The 12,320-nt window shown below is 51.6% G+C and overlaps 1 protein-coding gene across 18 annotated transcripts in view; it reads right to left on the reverse strand.

Annotated features, from left to right (window-relative positions):
• Window positions 1-12,320, reverse strand: part of NRXN2 (neurexin 2) — a 170,456-nt gene that overhangs the window by 40,396 nt on the left and 117,740 nt on the right. For all 18 annotated transcript variants that reach the window (XM_072638998.1, XM_072638997.1, XM_072639001.1 and 15 more), the window contains 3 exons: window positions 12,137-12,318; window positions 6,213-6,384; window positions 1,565-1,654 (listed from right to left, as the gene is read on the reverse strand). In XM_072638998.1, coding sequence (XP_072495099.1) covers window positions 1,565-1,654; window positions 6,213-6,384; window positions 12,137-12,318 — 444 coding nt within the window. The remainder of the gene's footprint in view (window positions 1-1,564; window positions 1,655-6,212; window positions 6,385-12,136; window positions 12,319-12,320) is intronic.

The following is a 12,320-nucleotide window of genomic DNA, read 5'->3' on the forward strand; positions in this document are numbered from 1 at the left end:
CTGAGGCAGGACTCAGACCCAGACTTTTCTGATCTACAACCAGTGTTATCCACTCCAAAACTGGTGGAAATCTCGCCCTCCTACCACTGGCCTCTGAGTCTCCTAACTTCTACTCCTCTCCTCCTCGCTTGTCCACTGAATCCTGCCCTCCCCCTATGGACTACCCAGTCACGAGCTGCCCCAGCCTCAGCCCAGGCTCTCTCTCGGCCTCTGATTCCAGGATACAGGGTGGGTGATGGTGAGAGGACCCTGGGGACCGAGGCCCCAGCTATCCCCTCTGCCTCACCTGGTCCCACTGGCACACTCCTCAAAGGGTTAAAGCTTGCCCAGCTTGAGAGAAAAGTGGCCCAACGTGGGCTCTGGCTTGCTTGTTTTTAGTAATCTTGTTACAGTCCCTTTAACTTTTGGTCCTGCTGTGGGTTTATCACGTCTGATTATCGGCATGTTTAGTCCCCACCAGGGGGGTCAGGAAGTGACGGGGTTTAGTTGGGGGTATGTCCCCCATGAACATTTAAAAGCAGAGTTATCAGCTGGTTAAGTGGACTTTTAGCAGTTTTACCGCCCCCTTGAGTTTAGCCTTAAAGGTACAGAGCTCGCCCTGCCCCTCCAGAGGGGACTTGAAGGGTGAGGGTAGGGATCACAGAATGGCTTGACTCCACCCTGGGCCCTCAGAGTTCTCTCTGTGGCTGGAAGCTTCTCCCTCCTGGCCTGGAAATGTCCCCTCCCTCCTGCCAAGTCCACCCTATCCTATCTCATCAACAACGCCCACTCTTGGGACTACCTCCCTATTTCTGAGGGTGCCAGGTGGTCCAGGGCTGTCCCAGCCTATGGGAGGCAAAGGCACCAACCCAGTGAGTCTTCTTCGTGGGGTGGAGAACTTTCCTTTGGGAGCCAGAGCCCCCAAGCACTTCCTATGGGCCAGCCCCCCAGCCCCTTCTCATCACTCTCCTCTCTCGGTTTTGCCATCTTCTCAGCTCCTTACCTCTGATCTCTCCCCGTTCCCTTGACTTGCTCCACTCTCCCCATTTGAATCTGGCTTCTAAGCATCTCTGCCAATCATGCTTCCATAAAAACCTTGTCCTGCTGCTTTCTGTCCCTCCTGGAGGAACCCTGCTTCCCGTAACCTACCCTCCCTACTTGAAAGCTTCCAGAAGCTTCATGTCTAGGGACATAGAATTCTCTAGGCTTAACCTCCCATTCTGGGGCAGGGAGAACCTTGGGAACAAAGGTTTGTTGAATGAATGAATGGGTGCATCGGTAAGGAACTCAGTGGATGACTCCCTGTGCTCAGCCCAGCTGGGCAGCTCTACGGTGTGGAAACCCAGCAAAGTTCTACATCAAGCATCATAGGGGTGATGTGGGTGGAGCCTCCCTGGCCCAGAAACACGGCCCCCACACCCAACGCTAATTAGTCCAGGGAGCAAAGTCTCCACAGACAAGGAGGAAGCCCAGTGGGGTCATCGGCCAATCTGTCCTTCACTTGGGAAAGGAGGTGGGGGAAAGAGAGAGCTCTGCACCATTAAGAGTGTGGTTTTAAGTTAATTAATTAATTCTGGTTAATTACCTTTGTCGAGCAGCCACTCATCTACTACTCGACCAAGCCGGTAGGGGATTCTCTGTCTAGCAATCGCCAGGCGTTCGTTATCAAAGTTTCCTTGGAAAAGTTTAGAGAGACAGTAGTTTTCTCAGACACGACGAAGTCCCAATGAATTAAAAGAGTAAATTATTCAGAACGCAGGGGAATCAGAGTAAGCGGCGGTGGCTGGCGGCGTGGTGGTGGTGGCGGTGGTGGCATCCAACCAAAAGGGGTAGACAGGGGAAAGACCCCATGAAAAAACAAGAGGCTGGGGTTCTGTATCCCTCACCTCCCGGCCACCTCCCTGGATCTCCCCTCCAAGGCCCTCCCAGGACCCTGGGCATACAACCTGAACCAAAGATTTGGAAGGAAAGCCAAGAAACCCCAAGGAGAAAGTAGCCGGAAGGTCAAAAGTCAGAAAGGTTAAACAGATTTAGTGAATGCCCAGTCCTTTGAGCCCAGGCACTGTCCCCACATGAGTGGAGAGCTGGGGCAGGGATGGGGGTGTTTAGCAGCTTTAAATTGGGGGGCAAGGGTGGCAGGCAGCCCTGGTCCCAGCTGGTTACTGTGTTTAGAGGGTGGTTTAGTTGGAGGGAAGGTTAAGCAAGGTTTATGCAGCATTTAGGGGGGCACCCGGCATACAAGTTTACAGTGGGGGGTTTATTTCCTCCCCACTCCCCAAGGTTCCTTTGCATCCCATCCCAGGCCAACCCAAGGCCCAGCTTCCCCTGTGTCCCCTGAGCCTGTTCTCCTCGAATTGCATTGCCTTCCCCCCTCTTCATCCACAATGCCCATCAATGCACTCAGCACCCACTTCTCCAGCCTCCCTTCTTTTTTTCCTCTCGTTTCCTCCCTACCTGGGCTTGCCCCCAAACAGGGATAAGGTCTTCTCCCCTGGGCAATTACACGTGGGGTACACTACGCCATTCCCAAGTAGCCAGGCCTGCCTCCCAGCCCAGGGCTGCTCTCTAAGCTTCTCCGTGTGCCCAGCCCAGTGTCAGTCTCTCCTCCCTCCCTGACTTTCAGGTCCTTCTCAGCTCCTCTCCCAGCTCCCTATTTCTCCTCCTCTCCTTCTGAATCTTGCTTCACTTTCCCATCTTAATTTCCCCTGATTCCCCTTTTCCTTCCTCCCCTGCCTCCCAACATCTGCTGAGCTCCCTACCTCCCCTCATTCTCACGTGACTATTTCTTGCTTTCCTTTCCCACCTCAGTTCTCCTCAGCCTCTCTCCCCAACATCTCTCCATCTGTCTCCTCCCCTCATTTCCCAAGCCCTCACCCCTCACTCTCCTTGCTGATTCTCAAGACTCGGCTCCCCATCTGCACAGCACACCTGTTATTCACTCCTCTGCCATCTCTTCTACCTCCCCCTCAGGGCGATGGAAAGGGGGGGTACCCCTTGGGAAGGAGAGAGATTCATAGAAGAGGGGGAATATAAAAAGCCATTTGTGGGCTAACCTGGGGGGCTTTGGTCAGTGAGTGTCTGTCAGTCAATAAGTCTTTATTAAGCACCTACTATGTCAGGTACGGTCCTAAGAGCTGAGGATACAAAAAAAGGCGAAAGTACACTCTACCTCCAGGACTGTGCGTGTGGACATATCTGAGGTATTTTTCAATGACGTGCCTAAGGACTTTTATCAGTGTGTAAGCATGTGTCTGAAGACGTTTGTCAGTGAGCAGGTGTGTGTGTCTCCAGGAGTTCATCAGCATACACCTGAGGTCACAGTCCTTCACACTGCTAGAGGATGCTGGAGGCTGCCAGGCTGCAGTGCTAGCCATGAAGATCGCTTTCCTAAAGACCCCAAGTGGCTGCCTTGCACATCTCCAAAGCTGCATCGGGAAGGTACCTATCTGCCTGGATGCAAGGTAGGAGCTCCCCAAACCCTGCTCCCCAGCTCCTCTTGGGATTCTGGGCCAATCGGTCTGCAACAATTCTATTTGTGTGTGTGTGCATATGCACGCTCAAATTCCTGGCTCCCTTGTGCATAACCATTATGTACTGCCCACATGTGTGTCCATGTGCCCAGGTAGGGGGGTGGGGAAGCATGACTCTCATCTAGAGAGATGGATAAACAGCCTTGGGATGACACCTGCCTTTTGCAGAAGGAGGCAGAATGGAGTAATAGTGGGAAAGAGAGAACCTGCCCTCCGTGTTTGTGTGTGTGTGTGTGTGTGTGTGTGTGTGTGTGTGTGTCTTCTCAGTCTCCCCACAATGAGGCATACTCTGGGCCTGGGAAAGGATGAAGGTCCCAAGCCATCCCCCTGCTGGGACCCTGGTCAGCAGCACAGGCTAGGGTGGGTGAATGGGTGAGCCCGGGGTCTTGAGCCAGGCTCCCAAAGGGCCCTACAGATTATCGGCCCATCCTTATGTGTTTTTTTTACAAATATCTCATTTGATCCTCACTACATTCCTGGGAGGTGGGTGCTTTCATTATCCCCATTTTACAGGCACACAAAGGTGAAGGGATTTGTCCAAGGTTACACAGCCAGTAAGTGTCTGAGGGTAGATTTGAACTCAGGTCTTCCTAACTCCAATCTGAGCACTCTATCGATGGTGCTGTGAGTTGCTTCCCATAATGTGCGCATACATGGGTCTATGTGCACACATACATGTATATCTGTATGTATGTACACACATATATCCATACCTAGTAGCCATTTAATAAAAGCTTGTTGAATTCAAGCCTGATTCTCCCAGGACACTTGCTGCCCCCTCTAGCCCTCCCACCCCCTCCCAGCCCAGGAACACCTGTGTTCTTCCAGATGCATGTACTAGAGTCTCCATGTGTGTCAGTGAGGCCTCTGTTGGTGGAGAATGTGCATCTGTGTAGTGATGTGCATGCTCAGTAATTCCCTCCTTATACATTCTGCACAATCTCAGGAGGATGTAAGTCAGCCCCTGGAAGGCAGGGCCTTATGGTTTGTCTTGGGATCCAGTCAGAGTCTGGGATGTGGGTGAGCCTGTGTGTGTGTTCTGGGGGGCACAAACAAGTTTGAAGAAAAAGTAGGCGCTTAATAAATGCGCGCTGACTTCTCATTGACTTCTCTCATTGGAACTTCATGACAGTCCCAGGAGACTGGCGCCACAGGTCTTCTTACTCCCATTTTACAGATGAGGCTCAGAGTATTTATGTTCCTCGCCCAGGATCACACAACTAGCAAGTTTCAGTAGCAGAATCTGAACCCAGAACTCTTAGGATTCCAAGTCTAGCCTTATCTCCTCAGCGTCCCAAGGGTCTGGATTCTTGGCCTACACGCTCAAGTGCCTGGATCACTCTGCTCTGAATGGCTGTCAGTGTCTGTGCTTACCTGCCCTTCCTCCATCCCCCCAACCTGGCAGGGAATGTTTCTATCCTGATCAATGTGTTGGGGTTAGGGGAGGGGGTGCTCTTGGGTGTCCCAATCTCTCTGTGCATCTGTCTCTTCTGTTACCCATGTGTGTGAACTAGCTTGGGTTCCCTGCTGTGTGCCATATCATCTGGGGCTCGTCTATAGGTTTGGTCTAAATCTGTGAATGTGTATTCTATCCCTCTTTGACTCAGTGGCTGAAGCTTCCTGTGTGTTTCCTTGTCTCTAAGGCACCAACTGCAGCTGTAGCTGCCTCAGCATCCTCTGTGTGTGTGTGTATGCCTTACCCTGCACCTCCTCTCAGTCTCTGAGTCCTTGCAGCTCTCCTCCCCATCCCCATGTCTCTTTTCATATTACTTTCGCCTTCGCCTTCTCTCTCTCTCTCTCTCTCTCTCTCTCTCTCTCTCTCTCTCTCTCTCTCTCTCTCTCTCTCTCCCTCTTTCTCTCTCTCTCCATCTCTCCATCTTTTCATCTCTCTCCTTAAGGGAGTTTCTATGGCTCTCTCCCCAGGTCTTTGTATCAATGTCTCCCCTTTATCTCTCCTTCCTCTCTCTCCCCAGATGTCTCAATGTCTGTTTCCATATCTCTCCATCTTTCCTCTGCCTCTTCTTTCCTCTTCTCTCACATCTTCTTTCCTCCCTGCCTCTGAACTTCCAGACTCCCTGGGTTTTTTAATCTCTCTCTCTCTTCTCTAGCATCATAGACTTAAAGGTGGAAGAGATCTAGAGATAATTTAACTTTCCCCACTTCTCTGTATGCCCCTTTCTTTCTAAGATCAGTGCCAGTCATTGGTTTGCTAATGGAATAGTCTTCAGCTCTTTGCAATCCTGTCTATCTACAGTCCCCCACTCTTCCTCTCTCTCCTTCTCTGGTCTTCTCTTCCATACCCATCTTGGCCCCTCTGCTTCTCCAAGCCAGTGAGAAGAAACCCAGCTCACTCTGGTACAGTACACTTCAAGGTCTGAAAGTAATTTCAGTTGAACCTCACAACAGCCCTGAGATGGAGGGACTAAAGACACTGTTATCTCTATTTTCCCAGTGAGGAAACTGAGGCACAGAAGGGTTAAGCGGTTTGTACATGGTCCACATAGTTGGTCAGAGTCAGAGGTAGGATTTCAATTCAGGTCCCTCCTGCCTCTTTCCACCATGCCAGGCATTTCCCCAACCTCCCCAGCATCCCAACCCCAAATCCTCCAGCTTCATTTCCTTCACTCCTTCGCCCTAGTCCCACCTTGCCCCTCCTCCTCCTTCTCCTCTATGGCAACACATTCACTCCCTAGCTCCACCTACCTGCTGGGTAGCGCTCGTTCACTGGCCAGCTGTCCACTTGCAGGGTGGCGTTGCCCCCACTCCGCGTGAAGCGCACCACATGGTACTTGCCGTCGCTCACGATGGCATTGGGCTCATCAATGGCGATGTCATCTGTACCCACATTAAAGATCACCCCCACGGTGCCCTGGTCCTGGAGGCCAGAAGGCAGGGGGTCAGCACCAGGAGAGGTAGCTGGGCATGACAGGGGAGGGTCAAACCAGTCATCCATCCACCCCTCTGTCCATCCATCCGTCTATCCATCCAAGCAGGCATTCATCGGCAGCTACTCACAGTATAATGAGTTCAAGTCCTCCTGACTCTGGCACTCATTACCTGTGTGACTGTAGGCAATTCTTTGAATCCCTCAGAGCCAATGGACAATAACATTAACTTATGCCCCCAGCCCCCGACTTGTCCACCAAAGGGAAAGGACCTTGTAAATTTAAAAGTTGTAGGGGAAAGGGGAGTGTTATACCTCCTAATGGGTAGAAGAGGGGATCTACAAGGATAACATGGAATATATATATTATATACATTATATGTATCATCAAAATAATAATAAATGCTTGGCAATTGATTGACATGTCTAACAGTTGTCTGTTTAATTGCTTTTCTTTGTTACAAGGAAAGATTCAACTTGAATGGATGGAGAAGAATGGATATTTCCTGATACAACAACAATAAAACATTTTTTAAAAAAATGGATGGGAGAGAGAATTGTCCATTCACAAACATTTAGTGAAGACCTGCTACTAGACTGGGAAGTCCTGGAGGACAGGACTCTTTTCTTGGAGGCCTACTTAATAAAGGTTTGCTGGATTTGTGTTTGCCAGGTGAACCAGCTCTGGCAGGGTCAGCTGATCAGAGTGGCAGGAGTCGGGGAGGGGACCAGAACCCCCTCCTCTGCCCTCAGCTCTGTCCCCTGAGGTGGGGGGTGATGGGGTGAAGGGGTAGACTTCCACCTGAACAACTCCACTCTCCTACTGGCTTCCAGTCCCCTAACTAGGTCACTGCTCTGCAGGGGAGGGCAGGTGAGAGAAAGGTAGGGAAGTTGTGTGTGGGCTCCCCTGTTCCCATGGGAGCGTGGGCTGTGGGTGGTCCTGTATGTGCATTTGTTGGGGGGCTGGGGGATGTCTGGGATGGACAAACAGGTTTGGAGAGTGAGCAGCAGACAGACAAGGTCCTGCTCACTTCCCAGGATAAGGGGGATGATGACATGGGGTAGGGAGGAGAGAAGGGGACTCCACCCAGGGGCTGGGGATGAAGGGGGCATCAGAACCAGAGTAGGCTCTAGCAGAGGAGAGCCACAGGCTCCAAGAACCTGGATAGCCTCCTTCCCAAGCCAGCTTCCTAAAGTGAAATCCGGTCTAAGACAGAGCCAAGTTCTGGTGATGAATCAGAACTATCAACTCGCCTATAGCCTGACCCTTCATCTCCTCTTCTCTCTCTGACTCCCTCTGCTCTTCTCTCCTTTCCTCTTGGCCCCCCATCTCCTAAGGACCCTCAAACTGTCTCAGAGCAGGCCTCAGTCAGCACTCTGGTGCAGTTCCCCCCATCCTCTCACACCTGAACTCTTGCCATGACTGCTAGGGGTCTGCCCACCTCCAGTCCTTCCCTACTCCTGTCCATCCTCCACTCCATCCCCAGAGGGATCTTCTTGTCACCCCCCATCACCTCCAGGATCAAATAGAGTTCCTCTGTTTGACTTTGAATGCCCTTCCTAACCTCGACCCTCCCACCTTACCAGGCTTCTCATGCCTTCCTCCCTTCCTGGTCCTGCAGAACCCAGTGACAATTGGACACCTTGCTATTCTCAGCCCAGGAAGCTTCACCTCCTGACTCTGGGCATTTTCTCTGGCTCCCCCCCTTCCCAGCTTCCTTGGCTTCCTCCAAGGCCTGATTCAATCCCATCTTCCCATAAGCCTTCCCTGACCCTCCCCAATCTCAGGGCCTTCGCTCTGAAGTTTGTATGTGAGCGACCTTCCTGTTTGTATGTTGTTACCCCATTAATTAGACCGGGAGCTCTTTGAAAGCGGGGACCATTTTCTTTTCCTCCTTTCTCTATCTTTCTTTCTTTTTTCTCCATTTCTTTTCCTTCCTCTTTCTTTCTTTCTTTTCCCCCAGCACTTAGCACAGCGTAAGGCACATGGTAGGTGCTTAATAAATGCTTGTTGATTGACTGACTGATTCTCCTGTTCTTACTGAGGCACTAACATACAGAGCTCCTCATTGACAAGGTCCCCAAGGGGTGCTCTCAGTACACTCCAGGCACACACGCAGAATCAAACACACCCATGGCCCACAAGAGCACTCTGACACAGGCTATCTGTCACTGGCTCTCTCTCCCGCCTACATTACTTTGGCTCCCAACCCCTTTCTGTATGAGAAAAAGGAAAAGCCCCAAGAATGAAGTTTCAGGGGGACAGAGAAAGACCCTAGGGCCCAACTCTGACTTGTCTTGAGACCCTCCACCAGTTCTTCCCCTCTCTGATCCTTGGACCCTTCACCAACCAGTCCAAGAAGCCGGAATGTCCTCTCTAGGTTAGTGTCTTTCCTCAGAGCCATTAAGACTCTGGGTATCAGCTAAAATACAAATATCATGGATTGTAGTGGGAAAAGCCTTGGCTTCAAAATCAAAGGTTCTGGGTTCAATCACTACCCCTGTGGCACTGGATAAATTGCTACCTCCCATCTATAAAAGGATGAGAGATCACCCCCAGGGCCTCTTCTGGCTCTAAAACCTGTGATCCCTTCACGCTTCTGCCTAGCACTGAATTACAATGCCCAGAGATGAACTGAGCCAGGTGCAGAGGGGACAGAGCACTGGCCTTACAGTCAAGAAGACCTGAATTCAAACCCTGACTTTGCTACTTAACAGTTTTGTCACCCTGAGCAACTAGCTTTAACTCACTAAGGTTCAGTTTCCTAGGCTGTAAAATGGGTCATGACATCGGCAGCTATTCCACAGGGCTAAGGTGAGGGTTAAATGTGATTATGTCAGTAAAGGGCTTTGCAAACCTTAAAGCATCATAGAAATATCAGCTCTTGTTCGCATCATGAAAATAAATCATGAGTACGTATGGAGCTTTTGGAGGTCACCAAGTGCTTTTGAGTTGCTTAATCATTATGGCAAATCTAAATAATGATGCCAAGCAAAAAATGGCATCTCCCCCATGTGCCAAGCCATATGGCCCTAGTGGAACGTGAGCACCTTGAGGACAGGAATCAGAGCTATAATGAGGGTGAAGTAGCCAAGGTACTGCTCCATTTGCTGACCTAGAGGAGCTGCCCCTCTTCTTCCAGTGGAGACCACTGGCCCATGGCTCTCAGCTCTCTGCCACCTGGTGCTCTGCAGGGGTCAGGAAGGTGGGCCTTGGGAGAGGATGAGCGCAAGGGCTGGGGGAGGAGAAGGGGACAAATGATCACACCTGTGGGACAAGCGAATTGTCCATCCCCCCAGGGCCCACCCTTAGACTTCAGCTAATGCTGTCTCAGGTACCAGAATGCCCACCTACAGCTTTGGCAGAACTGGATTCTTATGACTTTCCTTGGATCCCAAGCATTTAGCCCAATGCCTGGCATACAGGCAGTACTTAATATGTGCTTACTGAATCTGGATGGATTGAGTTGGGCTGGTGGACTCCACATCAGGGCTGGCTCAGCAAGGAGCTGAGGGCCCCAAGGCCTTGTATCTGGGAGGGCAATAGTTATAACCACTGGTATTTCTAGAACCTTGGAAGGTTTGCAAAACCCTGGACTCTTAACTCCTGGGGTTCTAACTCTTCACAATAGCCCTGGTAGGCAGTGCCCTTGACAAGTTTTACAGCTGTGGAGAGTGAGGCTCTGAGAGGAGAAGCCTTTGCCCAGGGTCCTGCAGCAAGGGAGTGTTCACTTCCAGCTGGGGAAGGGGGAGTCGGATTCCTGGGTTCCCAGCTGGGAGCTCTGGGGGAGACAGTTCCCCTGTGTGCCTCCTGACGCCGAGTCAGTTGTCACTTCTGTTAAAGTCATTAATTCCTAATTCCCCAATTACCTCATTAGGCGGCGGTGGGGAAAGCGGGCCGCTCCTACAGCAAATAATTATGGGAGTCAAAATTAATTTGGCAAAGTGGAGCGACGCTTTATTAGAGACGTCAAATTGCTTCCCTCTTATTTCACTGACGCCTCCCTGCTCTCCCAGAGCCGCTAATGAAGCCGTCGTGGGAGCCGATGTGTCACTGTTGGGGGGTGGGGTCCCCTGAGCTACACCCAGGAGGGGACCCAGGCATCCTGTCTCCCCCAGGCTCTCTCAGCAGAGCTGGCCTCTCTTCCCACTTCTAGGATGTTTCCCCTGTGCCTTCCCAGTACCCAGCTTTGCCCCCTAGGCCCGAGCCCCTTCCCTTCCGCTTCCATCTGTAGCCATCCAACCCCATCCTCTCGATCAGCAGCTCATCCCAGGCCCTGGCAGGAAGGCTGAGGGAAAACTAAAGAGTCACCTGGGAAGTGGTACATCATAAATGCTTACTGACTGACTTACTGACCTATGGGGATGGATGCGGGAAATCACTTTCTCCTTCAGGACCAGGAGAACATAGCTAGCCCTCTCATCTTAGCAGGACATGGCTCAGCCCCACCAGTCCCGCTGGGCACTCAAAACCCAATCCCAGAGAGCACACAGAGGTCAGCTATAACATGCACATATTCAGGAAGGCACACCTGCACACACATACACACGAGTGCACATACACACATGTGCACACAGATACACACACATACAACTGGTTTGGTAGTCTATCACAGACGGACCATATCTGCAGTGAGGATGTCCCACTCCTTCCACACACAAAATCCTTCAGAGATTCTCTCTCCCTCTCTCTCTCTCTCTCTCTCTCTCTCTCTCTCTCTCTCTCTCTCTCTCCCTCCCCATTCCCCCAAAATGAGCATACATGCACAAACCCACACCCACACCCGGGTTTTCTCCCAGCATTCCTCAGTTTGTCTCACTTCTCACTCTTAACTCAGATCCTTCACCTTCACCTGTACCCCCCACCCCTGCCAGCTCCTGACCCATAAGTATCAGCTGCCACTGTCTGCCCAGCTCCACTCTGACCACAGGACCATCTTCTCCTTCTTCTCCCTTCCCTATGCTGCACTGGCTGGTGAGGACATTGGATTCATCTGTGAGGCAGGTCAGTGTATTAGAAAGAGTGCTGGACTTGGAGTAAGAAGGATTTAAATCCTTGCTCTGGCTCATAAGCTTCATGATCCTGGACATTTCATCTGAGTCTCAGTTTCCTTATCTTTAAAATGGGAATAATAATGCCTGATGTACTGGCTCCAGTGGGCTGTAGTGAGGCTACAGTCCTATATTTGGACTAGAGCTAGAAGAGGATTCAGAGACCATCCAGTCTGAATCCCTCGTTTTTAACAAAGGAAGAAAGTAAGGCACAAAACGGCTCCATGACTCCTGGGAACATCGATTTAGAGCTGGAAGCGACCTTGAAGGTCACTGGTCAGCCCCCAGTTTTACAGAGGGTGACACTGAGGATGAGAGGGAGCTGCCTTCAAGTGTGTGCAGCAGAATTTAAACCCAAGTCTTCCTGACTACAGGCCCAGCGCTCTAGCCACTAAACCACAACTACCTCAGGACGTCACAGGGGCAACAGAGCCAGGATCCAAACCCACGTCCTCTGGCATCAAGTCTCATGCTCCTTCCACCCTAGGCAGCTGCAGTGCAGATGCCCATGTGGGCATAACCAGAAATATAGGGCTTCTCAGGGGGCATGATGGAGAGGAGTCTGGCTCCTGGCATTGCTTGGGGGAAAGAGGTCTTCAGTCTTGGAGTGGGTTGTGAGGAGGAAGGAAGGAGCAGCCCAAGGAAGAGAAGGAAGGGGATGGTGGTGGGGTGTGGGCCCCAGGGTTCTTACGATGTGCAGCTGCAGATAGTCCCCGAGGCCGGAGGCGCTGTCCACCCGCACCAGGACCGCACTGCGCTGGTGGGTGCTGAAGCCCACGGCCAGGCGGTCCATCCTCGTGCTGGGCCGGTCATTGGGGGGCCACGTGTAGGTGATGAGCGCCCCGCCCTTCCCAAAGATGTAGGTCGTCCCAGCT

This window comes from Notamacropus eugenii, chromosome 2 (assembly GCF_028372415.1).
Source record: "Notamacropus eugenii isolate mMacEug1 chromosome 2, mMacEug1.pri_v2, whole genome shotgun sequence".
Taxonomy (NCBI): domain Eukaryota; kingdom Metazoa; phylum Chordata; class Mammalia; order Diprotodontia; family Macropodidae; genus Notamacropus; species Notamacropus eugenii.